Source organism: Dipodomys spectabilis, unplaced genomic scaffold (assembly GCF_019054845.1).
Source record: "Dipodomys spectabilis isolate Male_0828 unplaced genomic scaffold, ASM1905484v1 ptg000004l, whole genome shotgun sequence".
NCBI lineage: Eukaryota > Metazoa > Chordata > Mammalia > Rodentia > Heteromyidae > Dipodomys > Dipodomys spectabilis.
Genome location: NW_024870681.1, coordinates 7,217,781 through 7,244,458, shown reverse-complemented (window position 1 = coordinate 7,244,458; position 26,678 = coordinate 7,217,781). Strand labels below are relative to the sequence as shown.

The 26,678-nt window shown below is 44.9% G+C and overlaps 1 protein-coding gene across 5 annotated transcripts in view; it reads right to left on the bottom strand.

Moving 5' to 3' along the window:
* Positions 1-599: 599 nt before the first annotated feature.
* Hnf1b (HNF1 homeobox B) overlaps positions 600-26,678 on the bottom strand; it is a 59,454-nt gene continuing 33,375 nt past the window's right edge. For 2 of the 5 annotated variants that reach the window (XM_042692366.1, XM_042692369.1), the window contains exons 5-9: positions 23,411-23,571; positions 18,484-18,619; positions 14,772-14,966; positions 11,940-12,058; positions 600-1,502 (exon numbers count right to left, since the gene is read on the bottom strand). In XM_042692366.1, the coding sequence (XP_042548300.1) occupies positions 1,482-1,502; positions 11,940-12,058; positions 14,772-14,966; positions 18,484-18,619; positions 23,411-23,571 (632 nt within the window). In that variant the 3' untranslated portion in view covers positions 600-1,481. The remainder of the gene's footprint in view (positions 1,503-11,939; positions 12,059-14,771; positions 14,967-18,483; positions 18,620-23,410; positions 23,572-26,678) is intronic. The other 3 variants (XM_042692367.1, XM_042692370.1, XM_042692371.1) reach the window with 2 other exon arrangements.

The following is a 26,678-nucleotide window of genomic DNA, read 5'->3' as shown; positions in this document are numbered from 1 at the left end:
GAAACTGCTCTGGACTCACAGGAAATAAATGCACAGCAAAATTTCTTGGCTCACTAGGAATTTGCCTCTTCCACTCATTACATTAGGGGCTGGTCAGCACAGTTCCCTTGCCTATACTTTCCCTGGACAACACCCTGCAGAGAAGTATAAAAAGCCAGCACTGGTGGCTCATGCCTATAATCCTAGCCACTCAGAGAAGGCTGAGATCTGAGGGTCACTGTTCCAAGCCAGCTCGGGCAGAAAAGTCTATGAGACTTGTACCTCCAATTACCCAACCAACAGCCAGAAGCAACTCTGGCTTCTGTCTTTGCCCTTGTGTGCTGCAGGGAAGACAAAGCGCAAGTTCCTGCTCAGCCAGGACTCTTCACAGGACTTGTAGAGTCTGACAGGGAAATCAACTCCTCCTTACCCTAAATAGTGGGAAAGCTAGGAGAAATCGGGAACGTGACAGTGAGTACAGGCCATCCCACCCTTTACATCCCAGGAGACACAGTCTGTGACCCCAGGAGGGTAAGTGGAAAGTTCCAAAGAGCCTAAGCTAGGGGTTCTTGGTGAAGTAATGGCAATGGAGGTGTCAGAGGCAGAAATATGGGACTCTGGATAGTGTCAAAATAAATGGCTTTAATGGGAGGCTCCTTGAGATGGCTGTCTCTGCCCTGGGGTTCCTTGGGAATACACTGGGTGGGTCCAGCCCTGTGAGAAGTTAGGATATCCCTCTGACACTATATGCCACCCCCTCTAGTCATGCAAAGGTGTGTGTTGACCTCAGGACATTGGAGCTATCATGTGTATCAGGCCTGAGCAAGGGGCGAATGTACTTCATTTCCCACTTTAGGTGGGAAGCAGAAGGAGAGAAATCACTTTTGAAATTTCAACTCTAACTTTTCCAAAGAAAACTAGTAGATACTTTACTAGTATATACAGGGTGGGGGGAGATGGTGTCAAAGGGGGAAATTGCACTTAATTACAGTATTTTTTTTTTTTTTACAGTTTACACCCATTGGACAAATTTACTTCTTTAAAAGAAATCTCCAGATCACTTAGGATGGGGGCAGGAGAGGGAGTTTGTTGGTATTTACAATGTGTTTGGCTCAGTTCAATAGCACGCGGTCCTCCTCTCCTGGTTTCAGTAACAGATTCAAGTTTTGACATCAGTTTGTCTGACGAAGGATCATAGTAGAGACTTCACCACCTTCTCATTTCCTCTTACATGGTTTCAGGTCGCCCATGGTTTGGACAGAATGGAGCACTTGACATCTTAGGAGAGGCACCATGACAATACTGCAGAGCAAGAAAGCTGGGCTTAGGGCTACACCTCCTAAGAGCGGATTATCCAAGGTACCAGCCAGGTGTCAGGCAAGCAGGGACCTCTCAAAGGTGCTTGTCAGCTCAATGGACTTTTCCATGACAGCTGTCCAGAGGGTGATGGTGCAGAAAATAGGGTCCTTGTTGCTGTGCACAAAATAAGTGATATGCAGACATCACCAGGCTTGGAGTGGACACTGCAGGAGAGAAGGAGAGAGAGAAGAGAGAGCTCAGCTGTGGGTACTGGGTAAGGACATGGGTCATTCATCTGGCTTCTCCAAAGAAGGTGACACCCAATTCAGCCAACAAAGAATTGAGGATGGAGAGCTGGAGGTAGAGAAGTCACCCAGCTCTGTGCTTCCTTCAGCAAAACCTTGGAACTGGCTTTCCTTGGCCACCTTCAGAAGAGAAAAGTGCATTGTTTGAAACAGTCCCAATCCCAACTAGCTGATCTTAATCTGAAGCTGGGTTCCTCTTTCTTCTGAGAATGGCATTTATAGAGCACTCTGTGTAGTTTCTTTTTTTTTTTTTTTTGGTTGGTCGTGGGGCTTGAACTCTGGGCCTAGGCACTGTCCCTCAGCTCTTCAGCTCAAGGCGAGCGCTCTACCACTTGAGCTACTGTGCCACTTCCGGTTTTCTGGTGGTTTATTGGAGATAGGAGTCTCACGGTCTCTCTTGCCCGGGCTGGCTTTGAACCGCGATCCTCAGATCTCAGCCTCCTGAGTAGCTAGGATTACAGGTGTGAGCCACCAGTGCCCGGCACTCTGTGTAGTTTCAAAGACAGCAATGGAAGTGGTGCTGTGGCACAAGTGGTAGAGTGCTAGGCTTTGAGCAAAAGGAGCTCAAGGATAGTACCCTGGCCCAGAGTTCAAGCACCATGACTGGCAAAAAACAAACAACAACAACAACAAAAACACAACCGTTCTTGCACCATTACTTCTTGCTAAAGTAATGGTGTCTTCCTAAAACCTCTAAGAACAGGGTTGCCTGTTCTGTTATCGTGCTGCTTTCCAATAGACCTATGACTACAGCGATCGTATTAAAATGTAGATTCTGCCTCAGTTCAAATTCTCTAATTGTCTAGGAGTCTGCATTTCTAAGAACTTAGGATGCTGCTGATCTACTTGGAGTAGCAAGGCTCTAAAACATGTGAGAAATGACCCCTTACTCAGACTTTCCAGTGGGGAAGCAAGTTTGGAAATTTTTAAGTCATCTCTCCAAGTTTGGTACTATTAGGACAAGAAACTCAGAGAACCATTCATAGGAGCTAAGAGCTGATGATCTTGGTCTGACATCAAACTTCTAGATGGGCCGGGAAAGGAGACCCTCCCATAACTGGAGCAATCTCCTGAGAAGCCACACCATCCAGGTAGGCCAGCCTTTCTTTCCAGAGCCCTGGCTTCATTCATTTCAGATCTTCTAGAATATTACTCCTTTTTTTTTTTTTAACTTCTAAAGTTGCTTTTTGTTGCTCTGTTTCTTCTTCTGTTAACATCTAAGACTCAGCCTTTTGGCTAAGAAGCTTATTCTCTGAAGATAATCCATCCAACATACATGGCCAGATGTATACATTCACCTATGCCTGGTACTTCTAACCATAGGCCTTTTATTCCCTTAGTACTCATTAGTCAGTGTTCCCAACTATGACCCCTCCTATGAGGTTACCATTCTGTTCATTTCACAGATGGGGAAAATAAGGCTCAAAGTAAGTTAATGATCATCCGGGCCTTCAGAACTGGGAGAGCGCATGCATTCTTTCTATTATGTGTTGGAGCTAAGAGTCTACTTAGCCTTTGGTTGTAGCTTAGATTACTTTTTTTGTGCCTCAGTTTCTTCCCAGAGGTCATAGCAGGTTTGGTGCTTGGCGTGGTCATTATTAACACTGTCCTGCAGGGTTCTTGCATCCTTGCTGCTCCATGTTCATTCATGGGAGGGGGAGAGGGGAGCTGGGGAGGACAGGTTTCTGACCCACCTACATTCTTGAGGCCTTGGTCAGGGTTTCCCTCAGACCCTTTGCCTCTTCTTTCCACTACCCACCCCCATCCTCGCATCTCTTAAACTCCCCACTATCAGCCTTTTTCCAATTTTCAGATTTCAGGTGCAGGGGAGAGAAAATGGCTGGTGACCTTGCAGGTTTCAAGAGAAGAGCAAACAAGAAGGGCAGATAAGAAGACGCCAGCGAGATTCTATGACCTGTCATTAGGGCCGGGCTCCTCAGCTATCAAATGTTTGCTCCCATAATAAACTGGTGGCAGAGCCCTAAATGTTGTCAAAGGAACTAGAGTTATTTGCCCCCTCCTGAGTCTAAACACAAACATCTGATAAGAGGTGCACTGTGGTCCCTTAGAGATGGAGGCTCAGCACACTCCATCTGAAAGGGATGGTAGCTGTGTCCTCATCCTGAGAGGATGTGTTACATACTGGTACTAGCAAACATGTACTGAAGCCCTACTATGTGCAGACACCATGCTCAGAGCTTTGAATTCATTGCACTGAATTCTTCCATCAACCCATTGAGACAGGTGCTGGTCCATGCATTCATTTTATACATTGTTGGGTGTTTGCTATGTGCTTGTTTGTAAGCTCAGGGGACATAATTGTGAACAAGACCTGCCCACAACTTCACAGCTAACACTCTGGTAAGTTTTGAGCAATAAACAAATACATATACAAATCACTTTTTAGGTGGAGATGAGTACTTTGTAGAAAAATAAGCACAGTGGGTGGTTAGGCTGATGAGGGGAAAGGGAATAATTGAGGAAGCTGGTGAAATCTAAGATAACTGTATGAAGGAGGAAGCAGGTAAAGAATCACCATATTGGGGCTGGGAATGTGGCTCAGTAGTAGAGCGCTTGCCTTGCATGCTCGAGGCCCTGGGTTCGATTCCTCAGCACCACATAATAAAAGACGGAAGTGGCGCTGTGGCTCAAGTGGTAGAGTGCTAGCCTTGGGCTGAAGAGCTGAGGGACAGCGCCCAGGCCCAGAGTTTAGGCCCCATGACCGGACCCAAAAAAAAAAACCAAAAAACCAAGAATCACCATATTGACCAGGCATAGTGGTACATGCTTATAATCCCAGTTATGTGGGAGGCAGAGATCAACACTATCATGGTTCAAGGCCTGGGTCAAAAAGTTAGTCCTAGAGCTCATCTCAACAAAGCAAGCCAGGGAGACTCACATGAAAAAGTATTCTGAGCACAAGAGGACAAATGCAAAGTCTTGCTCTAGCTGAAGCAAAATGAGCTTGGAAGGTGTGGACAGCCAGGAGGATAGGGACTCTAGCAGTGACCCTGATTACACAAGGCTTTCAAGTCTCCATTTCCATTTTGATTGTAATGGGAAGCTTCTGGGAGAGGAGACAGGAGAGGAATATGCCCTCTGTCTGTCTGTCTGTCTGTCTGTCTATTTCTCTTTTTTCAGTCCTGGGACTTGTACTCTGGGCCTGGGCACTGTCCCTGAGCTTTTGTGCTCAGGGCTAGTGCTCTACCATAAGCTACAGTGCTACTTCCCATTTTTGAATGGTCAATTGGAGATAAGATTCTCATTGGACTTTCCTGCCTGGGCTGGCTTTAAACCTCAATCCTCAGATCTCAACCTCCTGAGTAAGCTAGGATTACAGGTATGAGTCACCAGTGCCTGGCTTGTTCTCTCTTTCTAAGAGATCACTTTGTCTGCTGGGAGTCCATAGCATGCATGTGTAGAAGTCAGAGTCAGGGGTCACAGGAGATGAGCTCTTGATCAGGGTGGGAGTTGGGGAAGAGCTAAGACCAGGATGCACCAGTGGAAATGGGGAAAGCTGTTTAGATTTAGAATGCATTCTGAGGGCCTCCTAGAAGAATTTACTGATGGGCTAGATGTGGAATGTGGGAAAAAAGTACTCTTGGGTATATATCTTTCAATGAACAAAGGATATGATTTTTTTTTTTTTGAACTAGGTAGGTCTGAGGAAGTAATTGGTAGAGAGAAATTGGGGCACAATGAAGACTTTCTATTTTAGGTCTGCTCAATCTGAGAGGCACATTGGATATATGAGACATGTACATGCTTCTGGCCAAAGATGCACTGTCTTTGTCAATGTGTCCTCAGTAGGCAGGACCAGCCTGGAGAGAATTCTAGGAGCTATCAGTGTGTACACTTGGCCCTAAGTGATCTGAATGGCGAGAACTCTCAGAAATGAGCACAGACGAGAAGAGGCCAAAGAATGAACCGTGACCCATTCCAAGCTCCAATGTTGAGAAGATGTGTTGGAGCTAGAAGGAGGGGACTTAAATGAGGAGTATAACAGCATGAGGACAATGTTGTCCTAAAATTCAGAGGAAAGGCAAGAGTGATTGGCTATAGCAAAGATACTGGCAATGCCCACCAGACTTAGCAGTGTGGAAATATGAGTCAGCTGGACACAGGGCAATGTGAGGACATAAGCCTGTATGTGCTGGTGTCAAGAGAGAATTCAGGGTGAAGGAGGGGGAAGATGGTGAGTACAGACGACCCACTTCAGCTGTTATTAACTCCCCTAATTTGTATGAGATTAACTGAAAGTGATCATTAAAATCCCAGTTTTTGTATGTGTGTGTGCCAGTCTTGAATGCAGGGTCCCTGAGCTTTTATGCTCAAGGCTAGCTAGCACTCTACAACTTGAGCCATAGCTCCATTTTGGGTTAATTGGAGATAAGAGTCTCATGAACTTTCCTGCGGGGCTGGCTCCAAACCATGATCCTCAGATCTCAGCGCTCTGTGTAGCTAGGATTACAGGTGTGAGCACTGGTGCTCAGCTTTATAATTCCAATTTTACAGACAAGGGAAGTATAGCCTAGAGAGATTACAAATAAGGTCTTATTATAAGGTTTTTACAAGAGCAAAGTTTGTGCTTTTAACCACTATCTACCATCATCTCTTTCTACCTTCTGCGTGAGACAATGGGGAAAATAAATGTCCTTTGTCATTTACTAACCTTCCCAAATCTGAGTTGCTAGCAGTGAAGCTGAGTGTGAACCAGCTTCCACGGACTGGGTGCTCCCTTGGCCCAAGCACATAGTGACAAGTTTTACAAGTCTTTTTGTAGTTATTTCTTGCAATGATCCTGTGAAAGGAGTATCATTATCTTCACTTTACAGGCTATGAAAGAGGCCCAGAGCAGCTAATGGGAAGAAAGTGGTAGCATCTTGAGGCTGGGTCTGCCTAATTCTCAGGTTGGCATCCAAACCATCACCCCATCCTGCCCCATTACCAGTGCAGAAGGGGTTGAGGGACAGTATAGCTGCTGGGGATTTACGGTAAGGTTGCCATTTTTTTTCCCTGTCAGCACCCCTTTCTGGTGAGTGCTCAGGGGGCCCTCCCTTGACCTCCCTATAAACTAGGGAGTAGAGCAATAGGGAGAGTTAGTTGTGGAAACAGGAGTTGGCTCACAGCCTGCCCACACTTGTCCGAACAGAGGTCAGTGCTTGCTGCGATCCTGTTTCAGCCTGGTGAGGCACTGCTCTGGAGCTAAGGCAAGGTAACTCAGAAGGTAACTTGCCAGCCACTAGGAGTTGAAGAGGGAGAAAGGCTTACCGTCTGGAAAGGGGAGAGGGCAGTAGCTGAAGGAAGATGCTTGGCAGCAAGAAAAGCCCTAGCCTGGGGTTCTTGAATTGTGATCCCCAAGTCCCCTGGAGAATCTGTGGTGACAATCAAAAGTACTGGGAGCGTACAAGTTCACATTCTGGCTTTAGCCTTATACAGTTTAACCTTGGGGCCATTACTATGGGTGCTTTGCAATGTGTATTGAAAGGAGAGTATTGTTGAATGGATTTGGAGTGAGCCCTAAACAAGTCTGGAAATCCAGTGCTGAGGTTTTTATCATCCATGTGAATTTGTCTATTTCCCTCCTTATCTTGAGCTTCAGTTTTCTATTCTGTACATCAAGCATAAGTCAGAGGGTTAACTTGGAAAACTGGAGGTATTTAAAAATACCACTTATAGCTGGCCACTGGTGGCTTAATGCCTGTAATCCTAGCTACTTAGAAGGCTGAGATCTGAGGACCAGGGTTCAAAGCCAGCCTGGATAGTTAAGTCCATGAGACTCTTATCTCCAATAAACTACTCAAAAACAAGGCCACAAGTGGTGCTGTGGCTCAAGTGGTAAGAGCTAACCTTGAGCAAAAAATAAATAAATAAATAAAAAGAAGCTCAGGGACAACATCCAGGCCCAGAGTTCAGGTACTGGGACTGGCAAAAAACAAACCAAAACCAAAACGCCAGTGCTGGGGGCATAGAAATGGAGGACAAAGGGTGAACAAATGCAGTAGGAGTACTCACTAGATTATGTTGAAAATGAACTATACAACTTGTAGGTAGACACAGGAGAAGAAATCTGGGAGAGAGCAAGGGAAAAGGTGACATTGTCCAAAAAGAAATGGACTCATTACCTGATTTATATAATTGTAACCCTTTTGTACATCATCCTTATAATAACAACAGATTAAAAAATACCAGTTCTAAATCCATCTCTTCAACTATCCATCCATTCCCCCATCTCTTCCTCCTTTTACGCACTAATCCATCTATTCATTCATCCATCCATAGTTACTGAGAATTTACCATCCATAGCCTAGACATTTGGCCCTACTCAAAGGAATTAGGTGTTTTAGGTGGCCTTTGAACTTGATACTTTCCTTGGAGGGGAGGGGGGGATTGGAGGGAGAGCAGGGATAGTGCCTTGTGCCAGGAGAATGGGAAAAGAAGGATTGGAGCCCAGACCCAAGAGAAAGGATGTGCTTGAGAGATGGTCCTAGCCTTCAGAAAAATTACCATCCAAGACCAGATTTGACCACATGTAAACCAAGCACTGACTAAATATGGAAGGAGAAGAAGGAAAGGAAAAGGACAGGCTTTCTTGTAAAGGTTCCCACACCAAGGAGAGAAGGAATAGGAAGGGAGCTCTCATTTGGACTACTTAACTACATCCCAGGTGCTCTGATAGGCACTTTGAATCTCTTGTGAGATGAGTAGGGTTTCCCTGCTTGTAAATAAAAAGGAATTGAATCTCACAGTGAGGAATTAGTTGCCTGTGGTCCCATAGCACAAGGCAGCAGGATTGCCTGGGTCTCTGGACTTTCCTAGCAAGGTGACAATGTCTCTGAATTGTCATGGTCCAGGATGTGTCTCAGGCACTATGCACAGGAATTCTTGTCTGGACTGAGGCACACATCAGTACATAAAGTCTTCTGAGATGCCCTTGCCCAGCAGCATTTAATTATGTTTAATCCAGCGGCTCCCCTAAAGACTTTCCCACTGCCTCATATACTTCTAGTGCAATGGTTTTGAAATCCTTTGAAAACACTGTTTTGGAACAATGCCACCAGGCCTCCTTGGAAAATTCACTTGTGACTCTAATGCCTTAGGAACAGAGTTTGTACAAACTGTGTTCATTCACCTTGAATGCTTCTGTAGTCAGAAGGTGGAACTTTTAACTTCACTTCCATCCTGCCTTTTCCATCCTTCCATCTCCTTAGCTGTGCAGGAAGACAGTGTTTTGGTTGGAACTTAGCACCTAGGTCTAATCCCTCCACCTCTTCCAGCCCTGGGGCTTAACGTCAGGGCTTAAGTACTCTCCCTGATCATTTTTGCTCAAGGCTGGGCCTTTGCCACTTGAGCCACAGCTCCACTTCAGGTTTTCTGGTGATTAAGTGGAAGTAAGAGTCTCAAGGATTTTTCTGCCACGTCTGGCTTCAAACCATAATCCTCCTATCTCAGCCTCCTGTGTAGTTAGGATTACAGGCAGGTACCACAGGTACCTGGCTCTGGGCTTACTTTTTGCTCTGGTTCCTAACCACTAAAAACAACAAGATGGACAGCAATTACCATGGGGATTTCAAAGACAGGTGCAAGTGTTGTTAAGTGGAAAGAATTCAGTACTTGGAGTCAAAGACCAAAGTCTGGAGGTCAAACTGTAGGATTTATCTATCATCTGTTTGACCTTAGGCAAGTCACTCGCTGAGTTTCAGTTTATTGCAATGAAAAGAAATTGAGGAGATAGTTTACAAGAAGGATAAACTAAGTAAAAGGCTATATGAATCATTTGTGTGTGTGTGTCTATGTGTGCACTTACAAGTGCTGATATTAGGACTTGAACTCAGAGCATGGGTGCTGTCCTTTAGCTTTTTTGCTCAAGACTGGTACTTAACCACTTGAGACACAGCTCTACTTCCAGTTGCTGTTTTTTTGTTTGTTTGTTTTTGGTGGCTAATTGGAGAGTCTCACAGATTTTCTTGCCTCAGCTGGCTTCAAACTATGATTTTCGGATCTCAAGAATCTCCTGAGTAACTAGGATTACAGGTGTGAGCCACTGACACCCAGCCTACATTGGTATTTTTAAAAAAAATTCTTAGTAAATGCAATAAGTTATCTTCATTATGCAGAAATGAATCTGTTAAGACTTCTGCAATGTCTAGGTCCACAGAGAAAACTTCAGTGTAGATTGGGAGGGTGAGGGTTCCACTCAAACAGCTTCAAGGTCGGCTGGCCACTCTGTCCAGTGGAGGGGAGAAGACACTTAGGGGCCAATGGCAGCATTTCAGGGAGCTTTTTGCAGTATTCTGATTAAGAGACTATTTCCTGAATTGAGATGACTCATTTCAAAAGCAAAGCATCAAAGTCAACTTGGGAAAGACAGGAATAATTAATCACGACCCTGTCGAGGAGGGCTGCCCAAGCGGCAGATGGATTGATAAACCTTTCAAAGAGGAAGATATTCCCAAGGAGGGCTGCTGTGCCTGGCTGCCCCCTTGATTGAGATTTGTGAACACAGATAAATGTTTTCCCTGCTCACTACAAAGAGTGGGAAATCACACGGGAGTTGGAAGTCGAAGGGCAGGGCAACAGGAGTTGTCTTTTAATCTTCTATTGGGTGAGAGAATAGTGGCTGAGCAGGTCCCACAACCCTTCCTTCCACCCCCAAATGCCAGAGCCCAGCTACCCAGGCTAGGTGAATGTTTTAGCACCCAAGACATGCATTTAATCTACATCACCTTGCAGAATCCTTGAAACAAGTAGATGTTACAACTATCTCTTTAAAGATGAAAAAAATATATAGAATATTTATGAAGGCTTAGAGAGGTCAAGAGGAGCCCTCCAAAAAAAAAAAAAAAATCAGAGCTAGGAATTGAACCCATTGACATTGTAGAGCTGGAAGAAGATGGGACAAATAAAAGAACTGAGGTTCCCAAACCTATGAAAGAAATCTGCTCAGATGGGAGAGGGGAGGAGGGAGAACATCAACAAGATCAAATCCTGCTGAGTGCCTCTGACATGAAGTTCAAGGTTGCCAGGTCCTTATCTAGTAATCAATAAAAGGACAAACAGTTCCCACACTGCACAGACCCCAGCTACTAAAAGAAATGATTGTGTCGTTCTAGAATCGACATCCGTGTTCAGACATTTTGTCCTGTTTTCGGATTCTCGGTGGCCCCTTGCAGTGAGCCTCTGGGAGGAGGTGGGAATTACTCATCGACTGAGCTGATGACTAAGCCTCTGGATTCCCCTTCTTTTAGTGCACCAGGATATTAAGTGTAAGTTTCTAAGTGAATGAAGACCCTTAGACAAAGCCAGGCTATCTCCTGGGGAGTGCCCACTGGTTGGTAGAATTGGGTCATTCTTTCAACTTTATGGTGTTTTAGCAGAGGTCCCAGATTGAGAAAATCAGCTCCAGGACCCCAGACTGGTGCACGCGCGCATGTGTGTGGTGTGTGGTGTGTGTGTGTGTGTGTGTGTGTGTGTGTGTGTGTCCACACACACAATGTGCTGGCTTGAATTCAACAAAGGCAGGGTGCTCTCCCTTAGCTTCTTTTGCTCAATGCTGGTGCTTCGCCACTTGAGCAACTCATGGATAAGAGGCTCATGGATTTGTCTGTCCAGTCTGGCTTTGAATCTCAGACCTCAGTGTCCTGAGGATCCACTAGCTCTAACTCACCATTCTCTTTCTCCATCGACTACCTCTGCAAAGCATGCAACTCAACAGTTTTGTCTCCTGAGTCTGTCTTGGAAATACCCTCTCCACGGTTCATCAGTCATCTCATTAGAGAATGCTCAATCTCAAGGCCTAAGAGCTTGGTGGAACCAATCTCCAGCCATCTATTAGACTTCAGTCCTTAGTTAGTGCTTTTATTGGGGAAGCTGGGAAGCAATAAGCCCTTTTGAACTGTGGCCCATCTTTTTTGCCCTGAGACCTCAGAGATGATTCCTCTTCCTCTTCCTCTTCTTCCTCCTCCTCCTCTTCTTCTTCTTTCTTCTTGTCAGTTTGGGCTTGAACTCAGGGCCTGAACACTGTCCTTGAGCTCTTTTACTCAGAGTTAATGTTCTAGAGTAACAATACAACTCCCAGTTTTTTTTTTTTTTTTCTGGTAGCTAATTGGAAATAAGAGTCTTATGGGGGACTTTTCCTGCCTGGGCTGGCTTAGAACTTTGATCTTCAGATGGCAGCTTCCTCAGTTAGCTAGGATTAAGGTATGAGCCACCAGTGCCAGACTCTCAGAGTTTTGTAGCAAGTAGCTAAAAGAGCCTCAGAGAGAATCTTGGAAGGACAAACTTATGATTGAGTCCATACTCACCGCCCCTTAGTCATATGCTACCCCTCCACCCACCCATCCAGCTGCCCATTACCTGTTTACTGGAAGACATGTTGGTGAGTGTACTGATGCTGCTGGTATCTGTGACCACCATGGCAGATGGAAACCGGGAGGTGTGGGAATACTGGGGAGGTTCTTGTTTGTGTGAGTACACTGGGGAGAGAGGAAAGACAAACTCTGGATGCATACTCAGGCACATAGGTAGCTATTACTCTCCCCTCCCCGCATCCACACCACATCTACCCTTTCCCTAGGTTGATAAAGGAGAGTGGTAGTTACGTTTGGGAAGGCATTTGATGCGATGAAATCCTGCCTCCTTAATGAAACTATTTAACCTCTGTTTCCTCATCTGTAAAATGGGGAGGGGGTGATACCTGTTGTAGGACTAGGAAATACCATGTTTAAACTACTTTGTCACAAGTATATGGCCTTGCATAGTGCCTAGTGTATTGGAGTACTTCTATTGCCCTGACTTTTTGATATGAGGTGTTTAACCTCAAGCTCATGAGGTGATCCTTAGGCATTGTGGTACATCTGTGATTTTAAATGTTCTAAGTAGCTGGCTAACATGAAATATCTGTCCAAGTACACGTTCACTATTTCTGACATGACTCAAAGCCAAGTCTCTGGCCAGAGTTACAGACTGATTAACAACGGTAATTAGACACATATGCAATCAAATGTATCATTCTGGGCTATTCCCAGACAGCATAGAAATATGAAAGAAAAACAAAACTAGATTCAAATAAAACTTCTGAGAGCACGTACCTAAAGTTTTTTTTTTTTTTTCCCCTAGTACTTGCATACCTCACTGGGAACCCCTTGATTCATGTTAGTTATACATAGGAATTGTGTATATTCTAAGACACATGGCCAACTAATGGAAGCATAGGGATGCTTGGCCATGGGGGAGGGACTAACCTTTACTCAGACCCTACCAAGGAGTCCTCCAGTTTAGGAATAAAGATGAAGTTGGCTGGCTAGGCCTCAACTTGCCCTTCTTGTTCAGTGAGGATGGTTATTTCCTGGGCCACAACACTATGGACTCTCTATTTATTTTGGCTGGCCAAATCTATTGGGCCTCATTAACCTATAGATCATGGTGATTCCTTTGTGACTGCCCCCCACCCCCACCCCCAACCCTAGCTTTCTGAGGCGAGGATTATAGGGGCTAGCGAGAAGCATGCTGGGAGGAAGGGAAGTGAGTCGTTCCAGACTCTGCTACTAGTTGTGGCAACATTTTTAGAAGCCACGACTATGTGATTGGAATGTGAGATGGTGCTCAGAAGCCAGCTCTGCAAGCCTGAATAGGGATTGAGCCCTGGGGACAGAAGGCTGAACTTGGCTGCTCTTCAGAGCCACCGCTTTGGCTAAGGCAGCCTGGGGAAGAAACCCAAATCCCCTTTGCCTTGCCTCCTGGAAGTTCCTTAATGAACAATCACTTGCATTAATATAAGTCTAATGGCTTGCTAAATCATTTCCATAATGGCCCTATGGTGAACTCCAATTTTATGCATGAAGAAATGGAAACTCAGTGTAGCTAAGTAACCTGCCACAGAACTGGGAAATGTCAGACAGAGCCCAGATTTATAACCATGTCTGTCTGATTTAAGACAGGTCTATATGTTTGGACATGGCCCAGGTCCTGTTTACTGAACATGGAGACAAATCCATGGAGGAAAGATATAGAGGAAATCTCAGGTATTCCTGAAGAAAGCAGGCCATCTATCTTTTCCATTGTTCCTCTCCAGATTCATTGGTTAGGCACTGTATAGGTGGCTAGGGGAGCAGAGACTTGGCTTTGGGTAGAAAGTAGAGATAGGTAGACTTAGGGGAGGTAGATGTGTATTGAGGAATACAGAGAGACTCAGATACTCCTCACCCTGGATGACTATGTGGGTGGTCTTTTCTTTTTTCCCTTCCTTTCTTTCTTTTCTCTTTCTTTCCTCTCTCTCTCTCTCTCTCTCTCTCTCTCTTTCTTTCTCTCTCTCTTTCTTTCTTTTTGTCTGAGACTAGGCTTCAGACTTGGTATCTGAAGCTTTCAGTCATTGGCTGGCACACCTGAGTCATGTCTCTGATCTCAGCAGGTGGTATTTTCTGCCTACACTCCTGTTTTTTGGTCGTTGTTGTAATTTTGATTCTGGTACTGGGGATTAAATTCAGGGCCTGGGTGCTGACCCTTAGCTCATCTACTCAAAGCTGGTCCTCTGCCATTTGAAACACAGCTGCACTCCAGCTTTTCGATAGTTAACTGGTGATTAGAGTCTCACAGACTTTCTTACCTAGGTTGGCTTTAAGTCACAATTCTCAGATCTCAGCCTCCCTGAGTAGCTAGGATTATAGATGTAGAAGATGCCTCTTCCTACATTCATGTTTGATTATTTTTTTTCTTTTTTAGAGATGTCTGGGTGGTATAAACTGGGGGTTTGGGGACTCTGAAAGATTCTCTTATTTTAGGGGAGCAAACAGGAAACCAATCATATGCCAACTCTGAGTATTTGGTATTGGCTGCTTAGAATTTGGGGTAAGAAAGCTAAGCAGAGGCTCACAGGAGTTAAGTGCTGTGGTTGATGAGTGAGCTGCTCTCCATGGATGCCAGAATGGGAAACTTTGCCTTGATTACATGTAGGACTCCATTGTCCACTGAAAAACTCCCCCAGGGGAATCTTTGGGGCAGGAAAGAGGATTATAAAAAGAAGAGAAACTGTACTTGGACAACTGTCTCTGTTGATTTATAGTCAAGGAAAAGTCACCAAATTGATAACTCTCTAAGGAAGTTTCAACTCAGAGAGGGAGGGAAGCGGCGGGGTTGGGGGGGGGGTGGTACTCCTTGCCTGGTCACGCCCCATCATGCCCACGTCCTTACTGTGAGAGTTCTGTAGCTGAGTCACTGCAGCCATGAAGGGCTGCTGGGCCATGTGACTGCCCGGGCTCTGCTGCATGAGGGGCTGCTGGTGGGGGCTGTGCAGCTGCTGCGAGAACTGGACAGGCTGTAGGGCTGCTAGACTGCCAGCCACACTGTTGATGACGGGGACACTCTGTGCTTGGGAGGTGTTGAGGCCTGTGGGAGAAAGAGAACAAGATCAGAGATGGTGTCAGGTCTAAGAGAGGGGAATGAATGGGAGCAGTCATAGCAGGAGCCCCGGCTCCTACTGCCCAATGCTGGTCTGAGCCTGTTACGAAAGAGATCGTTGGAGAAGTTGTCCTGTCGCCTCCCAAATTCAGCTCCTTCGAGGTCACCATAGGCCATGGTGTGACCTCTAGGGCAGGTGGAAAAACTGACTCTAACTTGTCCAATCTGTCCATGCTGGACTGTAAGACAGGCTTGCCCACATTGTCCTGGGTAAGGAGTGAATTTATCGCATCCATTCTTGGGCATGGATAATTGCCCATCTCTCTCTTTTTCCAGTAGAGGGCAGCAGTGTGAAGAGGCCCACATTTTGATTCAAAAGGAAACAAGCTCCATTGTCCTGGGAATATGGAAACTGAAAAGCATTATTTAGTAGACAGTACAGAGACCCTGAGAGAGATCTGGAGCTGACTCTCCTGGCTGTAGCAGGGGCTCAGCCAACTTGTAAAGTAGGCATATACCATTGGGGTTGTGGTACTAAAAAACCAGGCTTGAGAAGAAGGAAGCAGTAAGTTAAAGGCCAGCCTGCCCTCCACAGTCCGGCCATCTTTCTGTTTTGGGAGTGTGAGTACCTGTGTGGTTTGGAACTGTGTCTATATCTTGTGGCCTCTTTAGAATTCAGGCCAGGTCCCCCTAGTACCCACATGCTATAGTACCTTGAATGGTACTTGGGTGAAGACAGCTGAGGTAATGGTGAAGTGGGAACAAGAGCATCAAGAGATGACACTGCAAACCTTGTCACTGGAACAGCCAATGTTCCTATGTTCCTATTTCTGGGAAACAAGGGAAAGGATGGGATGAGGAAGGAAATCCAGAAAAAGGTCTGTGGTGGGTGTATGCCTAGAGGGCACTGGAGAGCCTTTCAGAAAAGGGAGAGGGTTTCCGTAAGGGGAATTGTGGGAAATCTTCAATGGAGATAGCAGAGTCCTCAACAATTGTCTACTTGCTGGTAGCTGATACCTCTATCGGAAATCTAAAAGACAAGACTCATGCGCAGAAAGCAAAGAAGGGAAAATCCCTTCTCTGGGCTCTCCTGGGGGTGGGGGTGGGGAGTGAGGCTCTGATCACTCTAAGCATAATTTTGGGTAGAGGAGCTCAGTTCATGATTCCCTGATATCCTCATGTACTAATTCCTTTTCCCACCTCCTTTATAGTCCCAGGAAATCCCATGGATCTACTGCTTTTCCAAGAGCCCATGGCCACTGCTCTTTCTGGGAATAGCAAATTAACTTGTCTAGAGCAGATTATACTCGAGCACATAGTTCTGAAATGCACATGAGCTTCAGAGTCATCTTAGGGAACTTTGTTAGAAATATACATTCTGTAAAGGCCAGTTGAAATAGATCACTGGGAAGAATGTTAAACCAAAGCAGGAGGAGGAGGAGGTGGTAGAGAGGAAGAAGGGAAAAAGAAGGAGGGAGGAGGAAAGGAAGGGAAGGAAAGGGGAAGGAAGAAAGGAAAGGGGGAAGAGAGAGAAAAGGAACAAGAAATATTCAAGAGGCAGAAGCAGAAAGACCAGGAGCTACGCACGCTCAAAAAGGCAGGAGGGGTGAAAGAAAGGAATACACATTCCTGGGTCCCACCCAAGACTTAATGAATGAGTCAGATCCTTCTAAGGTGGGGTCTTGGAATCCTATGTTTAACAATCTGTGATGCAGAGTCCTCAATTCCAGAACTAAGAGCTTCTGATGTCATTTTTAACTCCCAAAGTATATAACTCTTGCTCTCGTCTGTTTTCTGGCCACAGATTCTGCTTAAGAACATCTACTGGAAGCAATCCAGTAGAGGACTTGACACTGATAAGTCATTTATCCTGAGCCCTGCAGGGAACCTGCAGTACTGACCCAGGGCTCAGATACTCAGCAACACATGTATTGGCTGAATAAGGTTGTTTGTAACCCACTGTCTATTCTGACTCTCCAGGAAAGGGCAAAGTTTCTGGATAATGCTATCCTTGATGATCCACCCATCAAAATGAACACCCACCCACATGCATGTTCCTGTGGTCAGTGTGCAGTCTGGCACCACCCACCTGGTGGAGGACAGCCCTGTGAATTGTAGACATGTATGATGGAAGAGATTAGGAAGAACAAAATTGGAAAATATAGAATGGCCTAGGGAGACGTTTAGTTCAGAGAATGCCTAAAACTTGAGCCTCAGCCCCACTTCTGGCTTTTTCTGCTTATGTGGTGCTGAGGAATTGAACCGAGGGCCTCATGCATGCAAGGCAAGCACTCTACCACTGAGCCACCTTCCCAGCCCCATTAAAGAACAATTTTTAAGAAGGTTAAAAATAATCTTTATTTTATGAATCATCTAAATTTCCCCTGTACAGAAATAAATGCAGAGTGTGATTTCCCAGGAGCTAAGAATCAGGTGAGAGTCAGACAATCACTCAATGAATTTGTGTGCCTCCAAATGGTGCCAGGACCTGTGAGTCATTCCCTTCAGAAGTGATCTGAGCTCCTACTTAGCTGCTACTGAGTTAGAGACAAAAGGGCAGGAAAGCAAAAACGCAGGATCAAACAAAGAGGGGATCAACATAAGTACTGGACACAAGACAGGCAAAGGGGACAATGAGACCAAACAAAAAGATGACAGATGTACCCTCCAGATCACTCCAGAGCCATATAAAAAATATTCAAAAATACTTGGAAGGTTCACAATGAGAGTCTCGAGAAGCAATGGCATGGCCTGAGCTGTCATGGTAAAGCTGCAAAGATACTGAACACCCTCCAACGCTGAAATTTTCACAGAGACATCTGCAACTACAGCTTGTTTGTCTGCTTCAGCCTTCCTATGGCCCAAAATGGCCCACCTGCGATAGTTATAAACTAGCCTCCTGGAGCTGGACCCATCTCCCTGTATTCAGTCATGTAGGAAAAGCTTCTATTTCTCCTTAGAGTTTTCAAACCTCAAAAGACACTCCAGCATTGATGTCTCCCTCTGTGTGTGCACCAATTAACCAAGGAGGTCTGGCCTGCAACATAAATTTCCACATTTAGAAGGAAGCCCTTCAAATGTTTTCCTCTACCTTTATCAATATTAAGACCCTCTTGGAAAAATGTGTCACATACTCAGGAATAAGAAGTAACACAAGACAAAAGGATAAGCTACATATTATGACTATTCATGCTTTCTGGATTTATAGGTATGTTGATATTTGTTTTCATTTTGAGGGCTATAAGTACCCATTTTATACATAAGGAAGTTGAGCCTCATCTAAAGATTCAGGCATTTGATTCAGGCTGCGCAGCTTGTTAACTGTGAGCAGGATTCAAATGCATTCCAAAAATCTTCTCTTGTTTTAGACTGAACAGTCCAAATATTGAGGAAATTAAATCCAATCTACAGGTATAAAATAGTCTTTTTAAAAAAAAGTTATGTGGACTTGCTCCTCATCATTCTTCTCCCTGCCCCATGTTTTCAGATTAAGAATAGAACTTACTTTGTGCAATGGCCATGACTCCAGATAGGGGGGTCATGATGAGGTTCTGGGACTGTTGGGGATTGTGGTGGGAGAGGCTGTGGATATTCGTCAATGTGCTGACTGGTGGCAAGCCTCCTCCTGAGACCGATATCTGCTGGAAAAATAAGAGCAGCATGAATGAGGCCAACCAGAATCACAAAGGGCAGTTTGTAGAATGACACTTAGCTTGCCTCAGCACCAATTTATTCATTCATTCATTCATTCACTCACTCACCTGTCCGTCCATCCATCCATCCATCCATTTAAGAGCTACTGTAGCACAGACACTGCTCTAGATGCTGAGGGTAGAGCAGGAAGTACAATAGGCATATTCCTTGTCCTCATGGTATTTGTATTTATTATCTTGGAGTTGAATTCTGCCCATATGTATTGTATAACTGTCACTAGTTATGTGCCCTCTGTTCTGCTTCTCTAACTTCTATATTATTGATAGTTGAGATATATAACTGCTAAACATAATGACTGAAGACATGCCCTGGGATTTGCTAGAGAGAGGATTTGGGACCAGGCTCCTGTGCACAGGGAAGTATTTGCTGGGTTAACTCACAAACCTCAGGACAGGCCTGTACAGTCATACTTCTGTTATTCCCATTTTAGAGATGAGAAGCTGAGGCTCATTTGATGTGAATCCTGCTTAAGATTCTGCCACTAGTAAATGGTACTTCTGTTATTCAAGCTCAGGTCTGTCTGATCCTAGAGCCCAACTTCTTATCTCTTCCAGGAGCTCCTACTAGTTATAGAATGGAGCTGTTTTTTACACTTTCTTTTTTTTCATGATAAAGTAATTTACTATTTATCCTTTTAAAACAATTTTTTTTTTTGGGTCCGGTCGTGGGGCCTGAACTCTGGGTCTGGGCGCTGTCCCTCAGCTCTTCAGCTTAAGGCTAGCGCTCTACCTACCACTTGAGCCACAGCGCCACTTCCGGCTTTTTTCTTTTTGCTTATGTGGTGCTGAGGAATCCAACCCAGGGCCTCATGCATGCAAGGCAAGCGCTCTACCACTGAGCCACCTTCCCAGCCCCTAAAACAATTTCTAAAATTATTATTCAGCAAGGGTTTGTTCATTCTAAAAAAAAAAAAATCAGTCATTGTTGAGGCCTTAGGAAATCCATCCTTTAGCTCCTTTTTTTTCTTCCATTTTTCCCTGCCCAGAGCTCTTCAGATTCTAAATTTCACGCTAATACTTAGTAAGACACTATTTGCTGCCCCAGGCTCCACCCTTCTGGTCAACTCATAGTTTCCAAGGTTAATTTGAGAAAAAAAAAAAGAAAAGGGGAGGGGGGAACCCAAACAGGTTTGTTTGTGTTTTTTAAATGAGCATCAAGAAATGAGTTAGAGGTCACATGACCAAGAAAGAATTCTGGCCACATCAAACAAGAGAGAACCAGCTTGTTTGCTGGACTTGTTTTTCAAAATGTCAGAGTCATAAAAAAAAAAAAAAAAAAATCAGTGACCCGTCCTTAGACTGAATTGGTAGGGGTAATGCCGTCCTTTGGAGAAAGTCAGTAAAGAGCTGGTCATCTCTCTGTCATTTCAACATTTGCTTTTGATGGGACAGCAGAATTGTGGCTATCAATTTAAATGTGTTTGCCTTTAGAATTTATAAACTGTGTTTGCCAATTGTCCTCAGTCCATGATGGCACAGATAGGAAAGAGAGTATAATGAGTATAAGAGCGTTCGATGATTGTCCCTATGTTACAGATTAGGAAGCTGATCCTCAGAAGCACCGAGACTATGCCTTAACTAGTGTATGAGAAAGCTTGAATTCACACCCAGTTCTCCAGGAGTTTAAATCCAGCCACTTAACTATGTTTGGACAACCTTGACCAAGCCACCTCTTACTCTAAAAGGCAATCATTATTCTCCACTACCTCTAGGACTGATGAAATCAGGGTTCTCAAAGACATAGTAGCCACTCTTACCTGAGAATTTGGGGAGGAGGGGTTTTTGAGTAATTAACACTACCCTTTACAGTCCCTTCATCCTTTTTAAAATTCCTTTATGTCCCTATAACCAGTGATGTTATCTGACCTTTCACACAAGGAAATTGAAATTCAAAGGAGTTGAGACTGTATCCAAGTGCTAGCCTTAGAGTTAAAAAAAAAAATATTGGCAGTCTGCCCCCAAGGATTGAGCTTTTCACCTTTAGGCCCTCCTGCTGAATACTGTGAAAATATTCAGTAGATGTTCCAAAAAGAAAAGACAAAAATCAACCTACAGACACATACAGATTGCAACCCTCAATTTGGCTAGCTTTTTGTCAAAGAAAACCCATTTGGCATGGAGCCAGGGTTCCTGCAATGGAATAGCTTTCTGCTCTTCCATTTGAAGAGCTCAGATGGATGGCATTATTTGCAATACCAACGCCTGGGGTAAAGTTTCAGAGTGTGTCCTAATGAAAACTAGCTTACTCTCAAAGGACCTGAGTTATAAACAAGCTTCACAGCAACTCTATGACATGGGTAGTTTTTTTTCTTTTTGGTCAGTTGTGGGGCTTGAACTCTGGGCTTGGGCACTGTCCCTGAGCTCTTCAGCTCAAGGTTAGCACTCTACTACTTAGCCACAGTGCCACTTCTGGTTTTCTGGTGTTTAATTGGAGATAAGGGTTTCATGGACTTTCTTGCCCGGGCTGGCTTTGAAACGTGATCCTCAGATCTCAGCCTCCTGAGTAACTAGAATTATAGGCACGAGTCACTGGTGCCCCGCTGACACTGATATTCTTATCCTCCTTTCCCATTGTACAGATGAAAATTGAGAAACAACTTTTCTACCTTATTGCTAATAAATAAATGAAACACCAAGGCTTGGACTCTCTGGTCCTGTTCCATTTTAACCCTCTCTTGCCTTGGTGGGCCAAGATCTGAGATGACCTTGTTATCCATTCACTGAGATCAGACTCTTGAATTTGGGGCATCCAGTGACATAACATATGAAGCAGAGTGTTGGGAGACCAGCAAGAAGCTGGTCCCTGCAAACAAGCCTCCAGATGTTTGCTAAGGTCGAGGTGTGTTGTTTTGGTCAATCATCAATCCAATAATATACTTCCCATTTAGGATGCTGCAGAGCAGAACACAAGAAAGAAAAAAGTGTGTCTGCAGGCAGTATTGGGAGCAGCCAGGGTGTGGGTGAAGCACATTGCCTCTTAGAAGAGCAGTGGGAGAGCTCAGAGAGTTAACTCTGGGGGCCTTCAAGAAGTTAGAGACTGAGATTGGGATTTATTTAGTTACTTCTTATGACTCAAACCCAGGACCTCACACATGCTAGACAAGGACCCTGTCTCTGAGCCATATCCCTGGCCTAAGACTTGGAAGGAAATGAAGATTTCTGCCACAGCCCAACCCTCTCCCTGCGCTTTTTTTTTTTTTTTTTTCTTAATAGAAGCCTGGATAATGCTTAACTCTAACTTGTTTGGGTCTTGACGTGACTCTTGAGAAATCATAAAGACTTGCCAGTGCCTCTCACAAGGTAGCTGACATAAATTGTTCTTCCGGAAGAAGGATCTTTCCTATGGGATGGTGGAGTTGGGGAAGAGAGGAGGGCAGAGACTGCAAAAAAGGTCTCCCAGCAAGTGCCCTTTCCTTTGTTTGCAAGGACTCACACCAGGTCAACCAGCTCAGGTCCCCCTGAAACTAGAGTTGGCTGGGCCATGGTCTGCTTAGGAACTATTTTTTGTTTTCCTCCAGGGATCTGGGGACCTGATCACCTGTGACTCACTCGCTATTCCTGTGTTGCCTACACAGCACACACGTCAAGGTCTAGAATGGCATCTGCTCTCTGCCCCCCTCCCTGCCCTTCCCCTACTCTGGCCCCCAAGGGCCTTGAGGTCAGACACCTTGCTCCACCTTCTGCTCCTCCCACCCCTGAAATAGAGCATGACCCAAAGAATAAAGTTTTCCATTTCCTACCCTCCCCGGTGGCTAGCATAATCCTTCTGTTGTCCCACAGGTCCCTCTCCCTGGCCCTTCTGATTGCTAAAGAATAAGAACCTTGGAAATTCTAAGAATTCTGTCCCTTAGCAAGTGGGCTAAATTTATAGCTGGGTATAGGGGGAGGGGGACACTCCAGGTATGGATATTAAGAGCTTCATTTAATGGGAATGACACTGACACTGACAAAACAACACTGCTGTTCATAAAGTATTTACGGAGCCGAACAAACGTCCCGCTACCCCCTTCCCCAGAACCCTAATGCTGTTACCCCCATTTTATGGATGAGGAAAAGAGGTAGTTCAGTAACTTGCCCAAGGCTATACCACTCAGTGTGGAACAGCAAGTCATTGTAACTTCAAAGTCGGGGTTTCTCACCCTCTAAGCACCGCCCCACCCTGCCTGCCATTTTGTGTGATCTACACGGGCAATGTCCTTCAGGATCACAGTTCTGGAAGCTTCTCCTGGCCTGTCATCCACTCAATTCTGTCTCGTTAATGGCTTGCTTCCACAATACCAGGGGGAATGGATAAAGCGGGGACTTGTCCCAAAGTGAGGTTTTCTGTAGGTTAAAGTGGGGGTGGAAAAAAGACCCAAAAACAACTGGCTTTGGAGGTCTTGGAGGAGAGGGATGAATGAACATTTTATCAACACAAATGTCACTGGCAGCCCCAAAACAAACAGTGTCCCACCCGGCTTGCTCCTTTATGAGGCATTCAATCAATAAAATGAGAGCAGAGCTCTGTCAGATTTATTAGCTAGGTTCAAACCGAACACCTCTTCTACCCGCCAAAGGCTGGGTCACCAGCCTACCTTTCCGTTCCAATTCTGGGCAGCCCCCATTTTCCCTGGTGGGGCTACAATGGTTCATTGTTTGAGGCAGGCCTTGTGAGAAGTTGTGTTTGTTTTGCCTCTTATCTTATCAGCTCCCGAGCTACAATGGCCCAGGTGTACTCACCATTTTACCATCAGGTGAGAGGAGATTGTGGCTGGGGTCCAGGCTGGCTGGGGAGACTTGCTGCAAAACTGACTGGCTGGTCACCATGGCGCTGTTACCGTGGTGACTGATTGTTGAAGAGGAAGTGACTTCATTGTTTCCCTGCTGGCTGTAGCGAACTCCTGCAAAACAACATGAACCCAATAGAGAACATTAGTGTCGCCAGGGCCCTGGAACACTGACTCAGTGCCCCTTGTTTTCAAGGCTCGATGACAAGAAAATAAAATTGCTTTCTCCTCCCCTGTCCACCCACAGGAAATACCAGCTGTCTTTCTCAGGGCAAGGTTGGCATGGCCTCTAATGTATTCAAGATAGTAAGCTTCATAAGGGTAGTATATTTTTATCTGTCTTGTTTTGTTCATTGATGCATCCTCAGTATCTTGACACCTGGTAGCCACTCAATAAACTTTTTTGTGTGTGTATTGGTACTGGAGCTATTGGTACTATCCCTTAGCTTTTTTGCTTAAGGCTGGCATTCTACTACTTGAACCATAGCTTCACTTCTGTCTTTTTCTTTTTGTTTGGTTTTGCTAGCTAATTGTAGGTAAGAGTCTCCTGGATATTCCTGCCTGGGTTGGCTTCAAACCCTGTTCCTCAGATCTCAGCCTCCTGAGTAGCTAGGATTACAGGCATGAACTACCATCATCTGGCTTAATAAACTTTTGCTGAATGAAAACATCCTGCTGGTTACCACATCAGCACAGTTTTGTTACAGTTTAGAAGCTGAGGTTGACCTTCTATTACATTACTGGCTGGAATATTTTCTTCTTCAAAATACCTCCTAGAAATGCATCTGCAGTGTGAGCCCACAGAGTACATGAGGAGTAGAACATTTGACAAAGATGCACTTGTCCTGTGACCTGTGAGAGCTTTGAGCTCTGGCAATCAGTTTTGGCCAATCCACAAATGCCCAGAGACACGGTTGGCAAGCAGGATAGGAACAGGGCTGCAGCTAGCAGGATTTGGCTCTGGGACTCACATTCCTTTGATGGGGTCCCATTTGGCTGACTTTCAGAGCCCTGAGGTTGGTTGGGGGAGGAGGTAGAGGGGAGGGAGATAGGAGAGCACACCAGCTCAAAGATGGGTGAAGCAAGCAGCACATTGGGGTGGATGTGGATTCTTAGGGACCACTGTAGTTTGGTGTGCAAGGTAGGGGAGAACCAAGCTTGCTTACATTCTCTCTGCTGCTGTTCTCAGAAAGGAAAAGTGCTAGACAGAGTACCAGGGGACTGAAAGAAACCGCAAAGACAAAGAACCAGGGTCACCTTGTAGAAGAAAATCCTGTTAGAGTATTTATGAAAAAGCGGAGAGGGCTGGGAATGTGGCTTAGTGGTAGAGTGCCTGCCCAACTTGCATGAAGTCCTGGGTTCAATTCCTCAGTACCACATAAATAGGAAAAGCCAGAAGTGGTGCTGTGGCTCAAGTGGTAGAGTGCTAGCTTTGAGCAAAAGAAGATCAGGAACAGTGCCCAGACGCTGAGTTCAAGCCCCAGGACTGGCAAAAAAAAAAAAAAGCCAAGAAGATTGAGCTATTTGGGGACATCTTACACTTACACACACACACAAACACACACACACACACACACACACGCACGCACACACACATATACACAATATTTTTTGTGGGGGTTGCTTTGTTTTGCTTTGGATCTGATGAAAAAGTTTGGAAAGGGAGATTTGTCTTGAACACTTGTAAGACAATGCACCAGGCCTGGAATCATTTGGAGAAGTGGGACTGCTGTTCTCTTTTTGTCCAGTGTTCCAAGGTGAACCATCCCCTGTCCTGCCTTCTGCCACACCTTCCAGGGAAGGCTACAAAGTCTCCTCTGGAGCCAGCCAGGTAAGCTGCTATGGCTAGCAGCCTATATGATTCACTAAGCTAAAAAACTTACCAAGAAAAAGACTCCTATCAGTTTTCCCAGGATTCTCTTAAGGCTATTACCCAACACTGTTCTGACCTAAAGCTTAAAAGGTCTGGGAGCAGGGGAGCAGAAAAGAAAAACAAATGCTAAAGCAGGGTTTTAAAAATGTGTTTGTTCTTTTAATTTTAGGGCAATACTAGAGTTTAGACTAAGGCCTCATAACTCAGTTTGCTTGCCTGACTGGCATACCTCCAGTCCTGCTCTTTGCTAGTTATTTTGGAGGCAAGTTTCAGAGAGCTTTCTGCTTGGCTTTGAACTGTGATACTCTGGAGCTGAGTAGCTGGATTACAGATGTGGAACACTGGCACCTGACTAAAACAGAGTTCAAATCTTTAAGAATAACTAGTTAGACAGTGACATGGCTTGTGTACTACTAGCTTATCTACTGGTTGCTTTGGCTCAAAGGGCTGCTAGTGGGAGTTGTTTTGACACTGGAATTCAATGGTTATTGGTCCAAGGGACTACATTTTTGAGAAAGAACAGAAGCCATGAAATTAAAAGGAGGAAAGGCTTCTACCTCTTTAGCAACTCTGCCCTGATCATGTCTGTCTGTTTTCTGCAGTTGTACAGCACCTATCTACCATCTTCTACTACTTTCCCTTGGCTTGTTAGGTCATTCTTCTCCCATTGGCCATTGGGTTTTCTCCACTCTCAGTGGTCAGTAGATTCTCAGTAGAATCTTTGAATAGTTCAATAGGATGTATGTAAAAGAAAGAGATTTGAACCGTATGAAGGCAGAAGATTCTCCAAAGGCAGAGGTAGATCCAATTTTTAAAAATGAGGCAGATTTACAATCAATAAAAGAATGTTCTAGCAATCAGGGGCAATGGGAAGACAATGGGGTGTACAACTAGACAAACTTAGGTTTAAACCTTGCCCCTCCTTTTTTGAGGTATTGGGGGGGGGTTGAAACTCTTAGAAAACCAATTGGTTTACTGCTGAGCAACACCTCTGATCTTTTTTGCATTGGTTATTGTGAAAGAAGATTCTTGCTTTTTGCCCAGGTTACATCTGGACCACAATCTTCCTATGATTCCTGCTAAAGTTGGTATGGTAGGTGTGTGGCATCATGCCTAGCTTCTTTCTGTCAAGATGGAGTTTTCCCCTTTAGTCTGGCCTGAAACCACAATCTTCCCATCTCAGCTTTCCTTGTAGCTGGGATGACATGTACAAGCCACTGTACCCAGCTTGCTTTGGTTCTTCATAGATGTGTGATCATGGGATAATTGTTATCCCTCTCTGACCCTTCCATAAAAAGGAGAGAACCAATCCTCAACAGGGCTCTTTGAGGATTAACAATAGCATCTT